A 19,353-nucleotide genomic window follows, 5' to 3' on the forward strand; every position below is an offset into this window, starting at 1 on the left:
GGCCACATTTGCCCAAGCAAAGATCCTTGAGAGTAAACTGATTTCTTCTGAAGATGAGTATGCATAGATTTAATGTTTCTGCCTCTGTGGACAGTATCAGGTGAGAAAGTCAAAACTTAGAGGAAGCTCCCGATCAGTTTAGGCATCTTCCATCTTCTCACCTTTCTTTCTTACCCTTCCTTTGATAAGCCATCAAAATTGGGCCAATTATGTATATTGAAGGGCTGAACAAATGAAGGATGGATTGTAACACAAATCAGAAGAACTGAAGCATGGCACATTCCCTTCTGGGATGGTCTCTCCCTTTGTGGGTCAGTAGGACAGCTGTGGCTATGAGGGGCTACCTGAGGCATGCCCTGATTTTTTACTGTTACCACTGAAGGCTGCACCTCTCATTTCACACTGCTATTGTAAGCTGTAAAGTGATCATCTTTAGGGAAAGAAAAAAAAAAGGTATATAATGAAGCATTTAGTCCAAGAAGAATCAGGATAGTTTAATTGCAAGAGCCATTTAATTCTCATGTTATGACCCCCACCAAATGCATATGCATATATACATATGTATGTAAGTACACTGCAAGTACACTGCATCTCTGACTATATCGAGAGAAGCGTTTTGAGAAAAATAATGTTAAGAAAATAGATACACCAGGGCAGAAGCTTTTCTTTTCCCTTTCCTCCTTCCCTTTTTCCCCTTCTTGTCTTTTCTTCTTTCTGTTTTTCTTGATCCTTGTTTGTAAGACTTGTAGCTTCAAGTTTACTGCAGCTGCCACAAGGGCATGTACTCAGCCTGTGAATTCCTGAGGCTGAAGGCAAGCAGAGTAGGAAAACCGGCAATTATCAGTCTGGAAAGAGGGCAGAGGGTGGCTGTGTAAAACATATTATGCTCCATCTGCATTTAGGGGCCGCATAAACAGTGCAGGAAGTTTAATTCTTTTTGCACGCCTGAAGAATCAAAATAAAACAGGCACCGTTTCCTAAGCAGAGGTGACTCTGCAGGGCTTAGACTAATGCTATTAACATCCAAATTAGAAAAGATTGTTACAGTCAGCAACATTATTGTACGGCCTCGTCTGTCATGTAGTTAAGGCTACTAAGCCCAAAGTTAGTGGATTTTGTTACACTGCAGAAACCTGACCAGTGATCACGAATGAAGGTACAAGCTAGGGAAGAGGGACCAGGAGAGACTTAACACAATTTTAGTCATTTTAAATGCGTCTGTCAGATATGATTACGGTATGTTCAGTCTCAAAGTGGACTCATGTGGAGTGATATATGTTTGTGATACTTCAAAGGAGAATAGTAATTTTCTTCTGAGGGAGAAAAAATTCCAATCTAGTGGGCAATGCAATGTGTTTACTTTCTCATCAGTTCTCAAGACTGATAGCTTTGAAGACAGCAAGGGCTTTTAAGAAAGAAATGCCTGGTTAATCTGGAGGTTTCCCTCAGTGGAGGAGCTCTTTGAGTCTGTCCAAGAGAATTTTGCTCTGGAGTTGTGTATGCCTGATGCCAGAAGCATCTGCCTGCTGCTGTGGAGTCTTTGGAGAAGTAGGGGAGCTGTGGCTATGGTGGCTGGCCCTCTCCTCTCTTCAGGTTGTGGGGCAGGAGTTGCTGGCACCTCTTCCACCCTGGGGCCAGGCTTGTCTTGCTGGGGGCTGAGAGATTGAAGGTCATCGTGAGACCTGCCTGGGTGCACGAGCCCAAAGTGAAGAGGGAAAGCGAAGCGGCTTAGTGTACACCTCCATTTTCTGCTAGAGTTCATTTTGATAAGCACTGCTGGCTGTCACATGGCTTTGAGAAGTGGCTTCTGTTGAGCAGAAAGAAATGGGTCAAGTGCTGTGTTTGTGAGGAAGGTGTATGAAGTTATGTTCCCCCTTAGGTCTGTGCTCTTTTCTGCTGTTCTGCACTGACTATAGCAATCAAGACAAACGTACATAAAAGAAATACCACTGGTAGAGTTTTATTGCCCAGTGCCAAAAATTGTTTATGTTCCTTTTATTTCTTCAGCAAGCAAGCCCAGAGGTCTATTAATGACTTCACTCCTCCTCCTATGGAGGAGCTGTCTTCATTGGCATTAAGTGCAAGATCCAATTTAGAATGACGTAATGCATTACTGTGCTCCGGCTTGCATCAGTGGGAAGGATTTTCCACTTTACAAGATATGCCTTGCCAGAAGCTTCTTGGAGGTGCATTTACTTAATGAAATTGATTTAGTGTCTGGCCCATATTGCCTGCTAATAAAACCTTTCAGTCAAAATCATGATAATAAAATATCTTGTAGCTTTCTTTTATGACAAAGGATGCTGTTTTATTTGCTTTATGCCATCTTTCTCTAAGCGTATGAGGAAAATGAATAAATTCTGTCCAGTGACCATATTAAAAAAGAAAGATTCAGAAGAGCATGGTCACTTGAGTGTCGCTTTTGAGCTTTTGAGTTAAATCAACTGATAAGACATGTCTGTGCTCAGAAAATCTACATAGGGAAAAAGGTGGAGACTATAATATCAAGAAGTTAATCTTATTAGGAACCAAAAAAAAAAATTTTATAAATGAAAACCCATATATTTTTGAAAGGCAGGAAAGATTACATTGTGCTGAACTTCACTGACTGACAGTAGACTTTGACCCCATTTGCTCTGCATTTACTTGCACCACAAGCATAAGAAGGGGATCTGGCTATTCTCAGAGAATGCAAAACGAATTCTTACACATCTACTGAATGACACCTGCTGCTTCATAGAATGTTTTATTCTCCAGGTTATTTTTTTAGCTCAAAGCTGTGAAAAAATCTTCCTGTGTAACAGCAAAGAGAATGTCTTTTACCATTTGGAATGCAGAATTTTGTCCATGAAATTGAAGGGTCTATTTTTCATTATCTTCATTATGGAATATAATTGTCCACCATGAAAAAAATGTTATTATTTTAAATGTATACTCTTGGTATTGGAAAGATATCATATTGATTTTAAAAAGTTTCATATAAATAATATCATCTGCAACCACAAAGGAATTAGCTAATGAATGCTAATTTTAAATTTTGTAGTATTATTTGTGAATATCTCTACAGTAGCTGGAGTAGATAACGCAATTTAGACTTAAAAATGCCATGAAAATCTAGAAAGCTGCTGCACTGCATACAGGTCATTGAAACAAACAAGGACTGTGTGGAAAAAGTGAATAGACAATGGCAGGGTCATTTCAATGCCACTGTGAGATTTTACTTTTGATTTTAACTCTGCCATCTTTCTGAGAGGGAGCATGGATGCAAGCAGGAAGAGCTTCTTGGTTTAGTGAGCACGGTTGGGATGGGCTGATGGTTAGACTAGATCATTTAATTCCTTTTTTCCTCTAACACCTCTCCTTTCTTCACCACCTGCTTCCTTCTGTTGCAGCTATGAATCCCATTCACCAGGGAAAATCTGCTCTCCAGGCACCAAGGTTGTTTTCAGCTCCTTGTGTCCAGAACTTGCTCACACTAGTCTCTTCAACTCCTGATGAATTTCTGGAGACTCCTCATGGTGATGCCTATTGTACTCTTTTTACCAATCAGGTGAAGCCTAACATGATTGTATTTATGGCTTGAAACTTAACCCATCATTTGCACTGGAGATGTATATATGAAGTCTTTCTCTTGTTTACAAGCAAGTCAATTGTGTTAACTAAACTGGTGAAGTACGTAACATTAGCATCTGCTAATGCATGCTTTGTTTCTTTCTCTTTTTTATTATAAATTAATTTTAATTCTATTGCTCATGGTATTTAGTTGTAATTTAAGATGTTTCAGCCATGAGGCAAAATTGAGCATGGTGAAAACAAATCTTACCATACAGTTACTGGCTACTATCTACAAGGTTATTATTACAGAGCTCCAGTGAAAGGAAACCACTTTGTCTGATGCACTGAAGACATTAGAGACAGGAGGTTAATTATGTTGGATTGCCTTTTCGAGTAGAATTTAACTTCAGTGGGAAGAGAGGTGTTTCAGCCGATGTTGCTAATATTGATGTGAGGGAGTATCTGGGAAGGAAGGCATGTTGACCAATGAGTGCACTAAAAAAGCAAATGAGCTTGATCTTGGCTTGGAGATTATTAAGGGAATTGAGAAATCATTAAATCTAAAAATGGGACCTAATGGAAGTTGATGAGAAAACAACTGTGGATGTTTAACGAGCACTGCATCACATTTCCATCTCTTCAGAAATAAGAAATGAAATATTTGAATTTCTTTTTGAGGAACAGGAAATAGTATATGAAAATAGCATAGGGAAAAATAATCCTTTGTCCATCCTCTCGGTAAGTGATTTCTACAAGCCTTAATTAATTACCAGAGTTACTTGTGGAACAAGCTTATGCAAAACTATGGCACCATAAAATGTCTGTTTGATAGTTAGCCCCAAAATGCATCTAGATTATCTTGAAACTCTGAGACGTATTAAAAAATTGCCAGCATAATTTCATTTTTCTGAAGAGGTTGCAGATGGAATTATACCCTTTACCCTTAAGAGAGAAATAGCAATATATTTATTGATATAATATGGTGATTTAACAAAACTTTATTATAAACAAGACAAGTTTAATAAGATTTGAGATAGCAGGGTGCACCTGTTTATTTACTAAAGCATCAAGGAACATTTAATTATAAATTACATAAAGAGCATAACATAGAAGACATTATGTACTATACAAAAGTAGAAAGAAAACCCATTCAGACAGCATTACACCAAGGACAGCCTTTGGAACTGATGACATTATACTGAGAATAGTCTCCTGTTGAGTCTCAAGGGTTTGGAATGGAGTTCCTTTTGCCTTCTGGACTCTGGGGAGTCTAGAAGCTACTGAATCCTGTTCCATTCCTGGACTTAAGAATGAACCCCCTGCTTTTTCCAGATCCCTCCACAGAGGACGCTGGATGCAGCCAAATCCACCCTCAGTCTCAAATTTTCCCCAGCCTTGGTCAGTGCTTTGCTTAGCTAGGTTTTCCCACTAAAACATCATTAGCAAATTACTTGCAAATTGTCAAGAAGCTAGGTATTAATCACCTGCCAAAGATCTTTTATAGCAAGAGATTTCTTACTTGGTAGACCCACCTTTCTGAGCATCTCTCAAGAGGAGGTCCTATTGCGCATCTCACTTCCATGCAGGAAGAGTTTACAAGTCTCTTGGGCTGTTTACTATTTGTGGAGCAAGATAACTGACTCATAGCCGTATTGCATATGGACTGCAGTTTTGAGCTAGAAGTGAAGGGGAACACGCTGTCAGAATAACACTGCATGAAAACAAATATACACCAAAACTAGTTAGCAATCTTATTTAAGATCAGTGTCTTGTTCTGCTGCTATAATATACTTCCTAACTTTCAGGTAGTTTCATGTAAGAACAGATATGCTGTTGCTTCACTTTTCTGTCTTTATACTAGAAAGTAAAAAACTGGATCCACACATCCACAACAAGTGGGAGAGCAAGGTGGCAATGAGGTTGCAGTGGAGACACAAGGGCAGTTGCACCACGTAGCCTTTTGCACCCAGCTTACCTGAGGAGCTATGCTACCTATATTTCCTGTTTCCAATGGGAGCAGAGACCAGCTTCAGCAACTGGCTATCCATGTTACACTTGCTCTAGAAGACCCTGGCCATCTTGAAAACTACCAAGGATTAGTCTAGTTATGGATCTGAGCTGGCTGCGCAAGATTGGATTGGATGAATGCTTTCCTTCCATGGGATTGTAAAGATTTGAAGACTAGAAAGGATCTATAGAGATCTGCATGGCTGGCTTTGGCTTTTCATGCTTTTTCTATCTGCAGGAAAGCATGAAACAGTTTGGAGTTTTGAAAAATAACGCCCACATCAGCTCTTCAAAATACATCTGTCTCTCATAGCGCTCTCAGGCAGAAGCATTACATGATGAAATACCTATTTTTTTTTTTTTTTTTTTTGTTGTTGTTGTTTTAATTTGAATTTTAATTTTTCTTTAAAACTCCAAAATGTCTTTTGGATGAGATTGTTCCTATTTCCTCCTTGGCATCATGACAGTTCATGTGATGTGACACTTATATACTCTGCAGAAGGGCAGTTGTAGGTACAACTGTGCTTTTAAAAAGGTGCAGAGCTGCAGTTCTCTCCCTGAGAAATATGAATTTAGGTATAAGAGGGGGATGGAAGAATCTGTCTTGGGCATTTTTTTTCTGTACAATGTGACTATAATTAATCCAACAAAGCCTAATTTTTAGGGAGCTTTTTTGTGCTTGTAATTTCTTTGCCTCCAACCTTAGCTAAAGAACAGTGAAGCTGGGAAGTGACTGGTGCTGAAAAGCCAGTAGGATGCCAGGTGATTTCTGCCTCAGCCAGCTACATTTGATCCTACACCCCAATGTCATTGGGAGAATCTGACTGTAGAGTTCCAATTGAGTTAATGAAGTCTGGGATTTTGGTAGAATTTCTTTTGTTTTGTGCTGAAGTGAGGCATCTGGGACTCTCCCCTGGATAAAAATACTGGATACGTTGGCTATCCTGAACTCCAGAAGCGTGAAAAACGTTTTCCTAAAGCATCTAAAAATGAGTTGTGCCTGGTTAATGCTCTATTGCTAGCTTTTCAGCTCTGTTCCATCACTCCTCACTTCTGTTAACATTTTTTAACCTGTGCTTTATGTTTTCTGTAAGACACAGGTATGCCAAAGCTATTATGAAGCAGGCAACCGTACTGGTGAGTGTGCGAGTAACAATCAAATGAGGCTGAATGTAATCACCTACAAATTCCAACAAAGATTTTTGCTTTTAAAGGAATGTTTCACATTTGGGGTGTATTTGGTATGCATACTTTCACACTCACCAGAAAATAGTAGCCCTTGTAAGAATGAGATGTCCTGGTTTGTATGAATTAAATTTTGCTCCTATCTCAAAGAGCAACTGCTTAAGCTTTACTTTGTGCTTATATAGTCTCCACTTTTCTCTCATATATTTGAGTTCTTTGGAGTGCTGAAAACATGCGTTGTTTCAAATCAGCTTTGCAGTTACGGCTGCCCTTTTGAATGGATGAGAAACTATTGTCTTCAAGGGGAGTGAACAAAAGTAGTTTTTCTCAGTGTTTCTGAAGCTTTGTCATGGCTCTGCTTCAGGTGGTGCTCTCCCAGATGGTACCTTATCCAGGCTGTGTTGTGTCAGCACAGCGCTTGGTTCTGCAGGCCTACAAGAAACTTGTGTGCATTTACTGGGTTATTTAGTGCTTGTTAATATCAGGAGTGATTCCAAGAGCTCCGTAAATGTTGAAGAGAAAGCCACCTAAGAGTTAAAAAAACAAAACCAAACCAAACCCAAAAAACAGCTTTTAACAGTATCAGTATGTATTTTCAATATTCTGCAGGAGGCTTACATTCCAGTAGCATAAGATACTATTTTTATCATATCATAGAGTCATAGAATATCCTGGGTTGAAAAGGACCACAATGATCATCTGGTTCCAACCCTCTGCTCTTTGCAGGGTCGCCAACCAGCAGACCAGGCTGCCCAGAGCCACATCCAGCCTGGCCTTGAATGCCTCCAGGGATGGGCATCCACAGCCTCCTTGGGCAACCTGTTCCAGTGCCTCACCACCCTCTGGGTGAAAAACTTCCTCCTAAAAGCATTTCCAAAGTCTCTGAGAAAGCACTCTATTACTAATTCCTGGTCAGATAAGAGTTATGCACGTCCCCCCAAAATATGTTTGTTTTTTTCTCACACGAGAGCCACATATTTCCTGAGGAGTGGATTTGGGGCTCCCAGAGTGAAGCGATGCTGTCTGTACGGTTCCAGGAAGCAATAAGCACCTACATGAAAATAACTCAAGTCCCCATCCTTAATCCCTGCCTATCCTTTTTATCTGATGGACTCAGTGAGGGCTGGAAGATCACAGCGTGGCTGAAAACGAAAGGGAGTTAACAAGATGTGACCAGTCAATGGCTAAAACAATAGGCGAGACCTTGCACGTTGCCTCCTGCCCAGGTGTCCTTCCATGCACAGGTAGCCATGTGGATCACCGTGAGTTTGCTCTGCTGCTTGGTGCTCGGGGGGCTGCCGTGGGCAGGCACCTCGTGCCCCTCGCAGTGCAGCTGTGCCTTCCACAGCCTCAACGAAGGGACGAAAGCCAGGTATGCCGATACTTGCGTGGGGCTGGGGGTTTTCTTTCTTCTCTCTAAGGATGCTTTCAGAAGAAAACGTTGTGTCTAGGCTTCATGTCTTTTATTTTTCCAGTTGCTCTGCTCTCCGGCTTTATTTGCAGAGGATTAGCTTCTGAAAACACAGTAAGCTGATTTCAGAGAAAGCGTTTGGGCATCTTCTCTGTGAGAACAGCAACATAATTACTGCTGGGGCAATGGCAAAAGGAATACAATTAAAATGTTTTTTTCTTTTTGCCTTCATGCTGAATATACCGGTTTTATTCTGTCCTGTTGGTCTGTTTCTGAAGTGTAAACTGATTTATTTTGTGGTATCAAAGCTTTCAATCCATTCTGCTTGCTTAAACAATCCTTGGGTTGGAGATTTTAGGCGAAGTAATAGACTCTGGATAACGATAAATAAAAAAAGTAAACAATAAAAATAAAATAAGACAATTCTCAGGCTGGCAACTTTCAGTTGGAAAGGCAGGTAACGCTGTAAGGTTATCCACTGTGGGAAGCAGCACCATTATACAGAGATCTCACTGGAGTACCACAATAAGAAACAAAGTCGTTCTGAAGGGTTATCAGAAATTAACGATCTGACCTAATGAAATACAGACTACATTTTTATCAGATCTGATTCACAGTAGAGGAGGTTTCTGGCAGAGAGTATCTGAATAACTCCTTTAGAAGAAGTGTTTTTTCTAGACAAGATGACGGTACAGCACTGAAAGGCTGTCCTCTGTGTTTGGATCACCATCAAGTGCATCTGCTTCATCTCTTTTATGGCGGCATTGTTTTAAAACCAGAAACTGTCCCAATGAGAAAGGTGGCAGAGCCACAAATAGTGTAGAATTTTTTAAAGGCAGCACAATAGCAGGAGAGCCTATAATTGCTCTGTAAGTGTCATAATTCCTGGTAGAATTTCCTTATAGAGACTGGAAAAAGCTGCAGTGTGTTTTGGTAAGATGCATAATAAAGCAATGCTCGTTATTCTCTTAATGAGCATGATGTCACATTTTTCTGCACTAAGATTTGTATTTTTCACTAGTAGAAGGGAGATTATCCTGTAGATTTACTGTTTAGTGCTTAGCAACATAGTTTAGGGACACTATGAGAAGCATCAGAGTACAGTTTTGCTGTGATAATATCTCTGCTAGCGAATATTTTGTGTCATGTTTACACAAAACCAAATGTTTTATTGAGAGATGATCTCTGAATTTTTGTTATTTGACATATTTCTTTTCTTCCACAAAATCTCAACCCAGGACTTAATGCCAGCATAGAAGTGCTGGATGACAGAAATATATAGGGTTTTTTTTTTTTTTTTTTGTTATAAATTAATTGGAGGCTCTAATAATATTTAACTTCAGGAAAACTACTTGAGCAGTTCAGCCGTGTTATTTATTGTTGCAGACAGTAGAGGAATAGTTGCTTTCAGCCAATGTCAGTCTGGTTTTGGCAGCTTTGTAATTTCCTATTTATCAATCAGGCAGTATGATAAGAAAATGGTACTTGACTGATCACATTACATTACTTGAGTTATTTGGTTTAGCATGTGGAGTGGGACATGCCAATGTAATGTGCTCTGTTTTCTGAGGTGGCTTTGCACTTTATTAAGAACTTGCCTTTTTTTCTCCTCTTGGCAAAGACAAAGTTACAGTTTTTTTTTTTTTTTTTGTTTTTTTTTTTTTTTTTTTTTTTTAATACAAAGACTGCAAAACGCTGCATGGGGTTTTCAGATTTGAACTCCAGGAATTAGAAATAGAAAGGAGTGATTTAGACACATGAATCTGCCTTGCTTTCAGTAAAACATTTTCTAAAGTGTTAGTTCTGTACTTTTGCTCTCATAAATGGTATATCTCTGTGGTGAAGTGCCCATTGCATCCCTACAGACCTTCCAGTTTCAAAGTGAAGCAGAGCTTGCTATAGAATATTACTAGTGAGTTGACCTTCTTCTCCTTCCTTCATGAGCAGAGATCCTGTGCTGTATTTGGTCTGTATTACTTTATCCCACCCCAACTTTCATCAAACAATTAAGGCTTCTTTTTACACGACCTTTAATGTTTGCCTTATTGATCCTTTTATTTTAAAGTGCATTAGCATCTTCTGCTGTCTGTCGTAAGGAACATGAGAACCTAAAGAGAAAAAAGCAGGAACACAATATGTGCCAGACTCAGATTCATACCACTCCAGGAAAGTGCAATCTCTGCTGTCAATAAATGTATGTATGTGTGAATTAGTGCAAGCCAAATGTACTTAAGGTGATGTGGAAATCAGCAGCAAGAAAGAAATGACAAGAATGAAGCTTTTGAAAAAAGAAAGGCAGATAAAATATTGTACTAAAATTCTCAAAATGTCTCAAGTATATATCTTCAAAAATATAAGGGCATTGCATCTGTGTTTCTTTCTCACCAGGACGGTGCTGTGTAATGACCCAGAGATGACCCTCACCCCCGTGAACATCCCTGTAGATACATTCAAGCTTCGAATAGAGAAGACAGCCATCCGCAGGGTGCCAGGGGAAGCTTTCCACGCACTTCACAACCTGGAGTACCTCTGGTTACCTTATAACTCCCTGGCCAGCCTCAGCGGGATCACGTTCAAGGGCCTCCGTCGTTTGCTGGAGCTGAGGCTAGATGGAAATGACTTAATATCATTTCCCTGGGAAACCTTGTCTGACATGCCACAGTTAAGGCTTCTGGATTTACACAACAATGAACTTACCTCAATCCCTCCAGATGCTGCTCGTTACATCAAGAATATCACGTACCTGGACCTTTCTAGCAACAAACTGATGACTCTTCCTCAGGCTCTTATTTCTACCTGGGCCAACCTGCAAGCAGTCCCTTACTTTCCCAATGATAACTCCAAGATCATCCTAGGTAAGAGTGACTGTGATTTTGCAGTAGACAAAATGACAAGAGATCCTGATCTCATTGTAGCATTTTCACTTGCTGTGGTCACTCTGACCTGCGCAGTGCTCATTTCATGCCCTGTATGAAGTGTGCACATTAACTTACACCTTAACCAACTTGCCTTTCCATACCCAGCTTATTACACTCTGACCTTTATCAGATTTGAGTCTTTCTTACGGAAAACAGTTACTCCTCTTCAGGAGCTTTTTATATATGAGCACTGCCACTTTTGTTGAACATATAAGCATGTTTAGAGCTCCACATCTTTCAAGTGTTTCCTACTAACAGCTGGCATGGAGTTGATGAGTTTTAAGCAGCATTAAATAAAAAGATGGATTCTTCTTATGTCCAAGTTAAAAAGGAGTAAACCTGCTGCTGAGTATAAAATCTGGGTCAGAACAGCCAGTTTGTCCTAGTATGTGCCTCTTATGAGTCTCATTTATCTCTCCACATAGAATTAAAACCTTCGTTTCCAAAGAGCCATTAATATAACACTGCCTCCAAGGGTGAGAATCCACTTCTTGGTGGCATTTCTATGCTCCTCAGAAGTATGGTCCAGGTCAATAGTACATTTTTGTGTCAGAGAATATATTACAGACCACTGTCTTAATTACTCCAAATTGTGATATACTCAGAGAAGGTTCTGAGTACACTTATCATGGGATTACTGCTTAGCCTTTTAGCCATAGTACGCTGGTTCAAATCCTCAGCAGGTTGATGATGTTTCAGAGTTGTTGCCATCTGCTGTCTTTATTTGTTATGAACTGACATAGCTCCACTGGCTCTTTGCTCTTTGGGATGTGTGCATCTCCAGGTATTGTGTCTACAACCACGGGTGTGAATTCAGGCACTTGATGGTAATCTAATCGGAAATATTTTCTCTCACTCTGGGAAGTGTTTGGCAAAATCTGCTCTTGTTCTCTGGATAAATTTAGGGGAGATACAATTTTTAAAACCAGCTGTCAGTGGAAAGAGACACTGAACTTTAAAAAGAATCCAATTGCCACATAAATAACTTCTAGTGTTCTTAGCAGGTGTTAAGGTTTGATTAGGAAAGGAGTACGAGGAGTACGTGTTTCCCCATCCTGTTTTGGCAGGTGTGACATCAAGTTCTTCAAGCCCAGTGTTTGGGATTGCCCATTTTGTTTGTGGCAAGATGAGACACTGCTGAGATCGTTTTCTTTTCTTTATTTATTTTTCAGAAGAAAGTTGCCTGTAAAAGCATTCTTCTGTTCAATATGGAATTGCATGTATTGTCAGGAAGAGGTTATTTTTCTGCTCATAGCCAACTTGAGTGTTTGCATAAGCAGCTGCACACAGGTTGCCTGTTCTGAGATTCTGAAAAATTCATGTGAGCAAATGAGTATAGTGCTAGCATTCATATGGTGTACAGGCATGCCACCTCCTAGCTCCTATTCTGCTGACATCCACGGAGAAACTCTTTGCAGAAGCAAAATGAGAGTAGACAGCTGCATGTCTCTATTTTGTTCTGCTGTTTCGTATGTTTCATGTCACTGTTTCATGTGGAAGCACAGAAAAATCCAAGAATGGCAAAGAATTAGCTCAGTCCCTTCCTTTGTCTACACTGCATCATTGTGAATCCTCTTCAGGGATTGCTTGTTCGTTGCTTCAAGAAAAAGTGGTTTCAGCAATAGCTTCCTGGCTGATAGTCTGTGTCAAGACTGCAAGATTCTGAGTGTGAAGATTGCCCATGTGACCTGCCTGTGAAAGAGAAAAAGCAGATCTCAGAGTTAGTAATGTAAAGTGTCATGAAGGATGGCTCTATTGATTATTTAATCTATGATGAGTCTGTGCAGGAACTAAAGCGGCAATGCAAAAAGTTAAAGCTGTTTTTTTTTTTGCCAGAATATCTAGAATAAATTGTAATCTAGTACATGAAGTCAGAAGTAAGAAGATAGCAAAAATGCCATAAAATAACACAGCTGAGATCTTAATTTTCATTCTTTCTTTATTCTCCTTTTTTATATTTTAATTAATAAGTGGTGCACTCCTGCCAAGACTCCCTTTCAAGCCTATGGAGGATGGTGTGCAGTGGTCTCAGTGAGATACTTTTTCAGCCATATTTTTAAAACAGTTCATTTGGGGCATCAGGGTCTTTTGATGCGCTCTGTGTTCCAGCTGACTCTAGCAAATTATTCAAGCAGTCCCTTGATGCTCATGGAGCCTCGTGCTGCACACACTGTGCTTGTGCCAAGTGTTGGCTCTTGCTGAAAAGCCGCAGCTTGCGTGACTGTTGCTGCTGTGCTCCAGGGGCCAGCAGTAGCAGCACTGCTGTGTGGGCAGATGTTTCTGCTTGCTGGGAATCAGGGGATAGTGGTGCTCCTTGCTTTCAGGCTGCTGCCAAGCCCTGAGCCCTGTCCTTGGGCTCCCTGCTGAAAAGAGAGGGTGAAGCCCCTTCGCAGACAAGTCTGGTACACTGAGCTCCTGTCTTAGTCTTCAACCGCATACTTGGATTTAGTTTAAAATCCCCAGTGGCTGTGCTGCTAGCTAAAGCCATTAAAGACCAGAAACTGTTTGTAGGACAGGCAAATGTGAATATTTTTGAGTGAGATGACATACAGATTTAGCAGCAGCTTCTATTCGTGCCTGTGCATTGCTCCAGATCTGATTTTGCTTTTTCAGTACCATCTTCACAAATCTATTTTTAATGGGTAATATCTTTTCTTTTTTCAGAATTCGAGTTCAGTATGCAACACTGACAGAGCAGAAAAGCAGAAAAAGAGAAATGTTCTGGGACAGTGAAGCAGGAGTGTTTTCTTTAATATCTCTCTTCCTATGTGCATATTCTTCATACAGGTGCTGTCTAATGGATGTGTGTGGCCTACTGTAGGCCTGATTGTTAGCCTATAGCTGGCTAATAATTTTAAAGATCACTGGCAAGAAGAATTTCGTAGCCTATGTCTTATTAGGAAAATGAAAACAAATAACCAACTCACTCCCATAACTATTTTTTCTAAAGTATATAACAAACTATTTGTTTTGCTTGATTATACGCATAAATAGTGACGTGTTCTTGGCACAAATTACCTTGCATTGAACTTCATGAGTGTGATTTAATGTCCAGGTTTTGAGATACATGAGCAAACCCGATTTTCTTCCTGCTACTCACCAGTATTGTGAGACACTTCAACCTCAGCCAACAGCAGCAGAGCTATGATCCCCATGCATATCCTTTTTGAGGGGCAGACTGGGAATCAGTTTGTTCTGCTGAAAAACAGGAAACAAAATTGGCAGAAACAAAAATACCATCGGAGTGACTGAGTGCTCTGGTTTCTTTTGACAGGTTTGCAAGACAATCCTTGGGCGTGTGACTGCAGTCTGTATGAAATGGTCCATTTCCTGAATTTCCAGTCTCCCAACATAGCATTCATTGAGCCCAGGCTGAAATGCTTCACCCCTCGCAGCCTTGCAGGAGTCTTCTTCAGCCAAGTTGAGCTAAGGAAGTGTCAAAGCCCTGTTGTACATACGTCTGTAGCCAAAGTAAAGACCATTCTGGGCAGCACTGTGCTACTGCGATGTGGGACAACGGGGGTGCCCATTCCTGAGCTCAGCTGGAGAAGGGCTGACGGTGCTCCACTAAATGGCACAGGTACATTTAAACTTAAGCTTTTTTTTTCCCCAGTGTGGACTGGGTGAGTGAGTCCTATACCATTATTTTCTGTGGGCTGCAAAGCATATGGAAGCTTATATGGAAGTAGCAACTTCCGACCGACAAAAGACCCAAAAAAAGAAATGAGTGCAACATCAGGATTCACTGTAACTCATTATAGAATCATAGAATGGTTTCATTGGAAAGGACCTCAGAGATCACCTAGTTCCAGCTCCTCTACAATGGCGGAGTTGCCAGCCACTAACTCAGGCAATAGATCAGCTCTCCCAGAGTTGCATCATCCAGTCTGGCCTTGAACGCCTCCATGGCTGAGGCATCTACAATCTCTCTGGGCAGCCTGTGCCAGAGCCTCATTTTTTCAGCCTCTCAGTGAAAAATTCCTTCCTGATATCTAATCTAGATCTTCTCTCTTTTAGTTTACAACCATTGCCCCTTGCCTTATCACTATCTACCCATGAACAAAGTCAGTTTATCTCCTGTCTGTAAGCTGTCTTTAAGTACTGGAAGGCCACAGTGAAGTCTTCCTGGAGCCTTCTCTTTGCCAGGCTGGAAAAGTACAGCTCCCTCAGCCTGTCTTCACAGCAGAGATGCTGCAGCCCTCTGAGCATCTTCACGGCTCTTTTCTGGACCTGATCCAAATGCTGTCTTTTCTGTGCTGGGAGACACAGTATACCAGAAGGGGCCTCGTGAGGGCAGAGCAGAGTGGGACAATCACATCCATGTCCCTGCTGCCACCCCTCTTCTGATGCAGCCCAGGATGCTGTTGGCCTTCCAGGCTGCCAGCGTACACTGCTGGCTCCTGCCATGTTTTTCATCTACCAGGACCCCCAGGTCCTTCTTGGCAGAGATGCTCTTAAGGAGTACAGTAGTGTGTGTAATTCACTATAGCACTGAAATTTTCTGTAGGCTGTAAAATCGTTGATGTAAATATCATCAGATAAATACATGCTATCATTTTTTGGTTTGTTTCACAATTGTGCTGGTGGTGAGGTGACTTGAAGGGTTTTCTCCAAATCTGTTGGAGCTGAAGAAATGAGATATGTCCAGCTGTAGCAAGAGACTGTGTTAATTTAGTTAGCTACTCAGTCACTGAAAAGGATTCTCACTGACTTTTTTATGGGCCTTTAAGAGTAAGTGTGAGCTACTATTAATAATTAGGGAACATCTCTGGAAGAGAGATGTCAGCTGGAATTCAGATCTTCTGTGGTAAAGAAGGAAGATTGCAAACATGCAACATTAAGGCATGGATAGATTAAAAATAATAATTTTTAAAAAGCACTGAAACACTGAGGAATACAACACTCCAGTAAAAATGCCGTGCTCCCTATGGTTCACTTATGAAGGACTGATGAGGTCTCTTAGAAAAATGCTCTTTAGGTGATATAGTGACCAACTTCCTCTCCTGTGCATAGCCTGCTTAGGGAGGGAGTCTTTGAATAGCTTCTGCCTTTGTGAACAATCATATTTTCATTTCCATTCTGACTGACTGGATGCAGAATTGCAATGTGAGTTGGTCCTTCAATGTGCGGGGAATTTACGAAAGAAACCATTGCTATATGCAGGGCAGTTGCTCTGAGTTTTTTAGGGTTTTAGCTCAGAACCTGAACCTTCATTTTTTTTTCTAACCCCCCTCCCAGGTGGTACTGTCTCCTGGGCCTGATTGGAAAGTGTGGGGTCTCAACTACAAAAGGTTACTATAGCAGTGCATACAGAGGAACGAGCATTTCTCTTCTCAGCAGTGGAACCACTTGTGATAAGTAAACTTTTGGGGGGACCTTCACAAGCTATTCCTCTGCTGTGCATGATGTACAGGTTGTAGCAGAGCCTCTCCTTATAATGATGTCTATCCTAGTGCTGTGAACACTTCTCATACATTTGAAAGAGAGTCACAACAAAAAATAAAACAGAGGATGCTTTCCTGAAAATGTATGTTGAGTTTACATTGAGTTACAACTGAGAATGATGGATTTTGTGCCCCGTCAAAGCAGACTTGAGCATCTTTTAGTAAAAAGTTGGCTGAAAACATGCATTATTTCTCAACAGTGGCAGCCCTAGTTGTTGTTATATCACTGAAATAGTGGTGTTCTGAGTACATAAGGGTGAGAAATAGCTCAGTGTCTACATGAATGGGAAAGGCCATAGAAAGACTGGTAGCTTTGTTTCCTAGTATTTCAATTCAGTAAAAAATTAAATGGAAAAGGTATGTTTTGCTGCTATTCCATTTCATTGCTGTTGAAATGTGCCTTGGTTGCCAAGGCTGGATCCTGACCCATGTGGGCTGGAGAAATTTTCATCCTGTCTTACCTTTGCCTTTCAAATATCTTCTTTGTTTACCTTCAAATGGAGAGGCATTACATGCTCATCCTAAGGAGGCTGGTTAAATGATGGAGAAGGTGCTTTACCCCCATTCCCTTTTTTTCTGCCTAAATAGAAAAATTTTAAAAATGCTGGTGTTTAGCCTCTTGGCAAAAGAAACGAGAAAGTCAGCACTCAGCTACATACATGTTGCTTAGTGGAGCTGTCTGCTTTGATAAGTGATCAGACTTCCCTATGTTTGACTTGATGTAAAAACCTGCCCTAATTTCACAGTAGTAGGAAAATCGTTTTTCGGCTTTGCTCCATATATTCTAGACTAATCCATGTGTTATTGTTGAAGAAAATCTCCACCGTTTTTATTTTCTGTGTCTCTGAGAAGTGCATTCGGTGCTCAACTAGGTTGTGTTACAGCTCACTCCTGCTGCTGCTTTAAATATTGTACCTGCATATGTGAATTTTTTTTTTTTAATGGAGGAAAATTCCCTGTTTAGTTTGCAAGTTGTGTGTCAAATGGAGGGAAATAGCATGAAATGCTTCACATCCATTTGTTCTGAGCAGACTGAATCCTAATGTAACTTTATTGTAGTGTTAATGTCATTTTCTTGAAATTACTTTAATGTTGTAACGTACTTGGTGGCAAAAATAAACAATTTTGCTGTCTCTGGCAGATATTCTGTTGAGACCTAATAGTTCACAAAACACACTATTAATTCTAGTGACAATTGTCTGTTCTACATTCTTCCTTCTTTGCAGTGCACCAAGAGATCTCTAGTGATGGGATGAGCTGGTCTATCCTGGGCCTTCCTGTAGTCTCTTACCTTGACTCTGGAGAGTACATTTGTAAAGCAAAGAATTTCCTGGGGGCAACAGAAGCATTCATATCCCTAATCATCATGGACTCAGAAAGCACGGATGACCCCAACTCCAGCGCCAAAGGCACGTGGAGTGGGAAGGCAAGCGGGATGGAGGCAGCTGCCTACAATGACAAGTTAGTGGCAAGGTATGTTATCACCACCTCCACCATGCCTACCCTAGGGGCTGGAGCAGGAGCAGGAGAGGATCTCCTCATCCCAGCTGGAGCACAAGATAGCAACCAAAACCTACTGGTGAGCCCACCTACTGGTCAGCAGGAGCCAGAGCGAATTGTGAGATCTGTCAGGGTGATAGGAGATACTGACCAGAGTGTCACCCTGGCCTGGAAGGCACCTCTGGCGAAGAACACGACAGTGTTCAGTGTCCTCTATGCTGTCTTTGGAGAGAGAGACATGCGTCGGATCAATGTGGAACCAGGGAAGACCAAGGTCAGCATTTATGGGCTGCTACCAAAGACCAAATACATAGTGTGCGTCTGTGTGAAAGGGCTGATCCCTAGGAAGGAGCAGTGCATCATATTTTCCACAGATGAAGTTGCTAGTGCAGGAGGGACCCAGAAACTCATCAACGTGGTTGTCATCAGTGTGGCTTGTGTCATTGCCGTTCCTCTGACGCTGGTTGTCTGCTGCGGAGCACTGAAGAGACGCTGCAAAAAGTGCTTTGTGAGGAAACCCAAGGAAATTCAGGAGTCCTATGTCACCTTCGAAAGTCTTTCTCCTGGGGCCAAGGTGAAAGGAGTGGAAGGAGAATACTTAACTAGACATACCCCCGATGAGTCTAACAGGCTCCTCTCTGCCCGATCCAGTGTGGACTCCGAAGCAATACCAAAGATAGAGGGGCAACCAAACGAATACTTTTGCTGATGGTTACTAGGCTGGTCATTGCTTGTTAGATGGAAAGCGTGTGGCTGTATATATGACTGTGCTCCAACACTGCATGCCATTGTGTCAATGCATGTGTCTCAGACGTATTCTGGAGGAGGATGCAAGAAAGTAGAAGATGCCCAGACTTTATAGGAATGTGTTGTTTGACCAGCTGGGGTTTGATGTTTTGTACTCAATCAAAATCTTCTGTGCTAACGGTCTCATTCTCTTGGACCATTCTTATTTTCATAAAATGATGCATGCACACTGAGTGTGAGGACATTAAGCAACACTTTTGAGCATGCTCTGCTCAGTGCTGTTTAGTACCTGCTCTGAAATATGCTAAGTGTTTTATTTGCAGCTCTTTTATGGTTCTTTGGTTTACAAATTGGGGAGTACTTGATAATTTTAGTACAAATACCTGTGAATGTGAAGATAGAGTCTTACCTTTTATGCACCACATATTTGCGTGAAACAGGCAAATTCATACTTAACAGATAGCTAAATACGACTGTTTGTAGTACATCTAACAATAGTTTTATATTCTCAGTTCAAAGAAATGTGCAAAGAGATATGACTTGAGACAAAAACAATCGACTCCTAAGAACACGTAAGAGAGTAAGT

At 41.0% G+C, this 19,353-nt stretch overlaps 1 protein-coding gene across 1 annotated transcript; it reads left to right on the plus strand.

Annotated features, from left to right (window-relative positions):
- Positions 1–7,997: 7,997 nt before the first annotated feature.
- LRIT1 (leucine rich repeat, Ig-like and transmembrane domains 1) lies at positions 7,998–18,729 on the plus strand. The gene is made up of 4 exons (XM_042818817.1): positions 7,998–8,119; positions 10,547–11,013; positions 14,351–14,656; positions 17,747–18,729. Exons 1-4 carry the CDS (start codon positions 7,998–8,000, stop codon positions 18,727–18,729), a joined length of 1,878 nt encoding a protein of 625 aa, XP_042674751.1.
- Positions 18,730–19,353: the final 624 nt, after the last annotated feature.

Source organism: Centrocercus urophasianus, unplaced genomic scaffold (assembly GCF_019232065.1).
Source record: "Centrocercus urophasianus isolate 14NV4802_14NV808 unplaced genomic scaffold, USGS_Curo_1.0 seq_17, whole genome shotgun sequence".
Classification (NCBI taxonomy): Eukaryota; Metazoa; Chordata; class Aves; order Galliformes; family Phasianidae; genus Centrocercus; species Centrocercus urophasianus.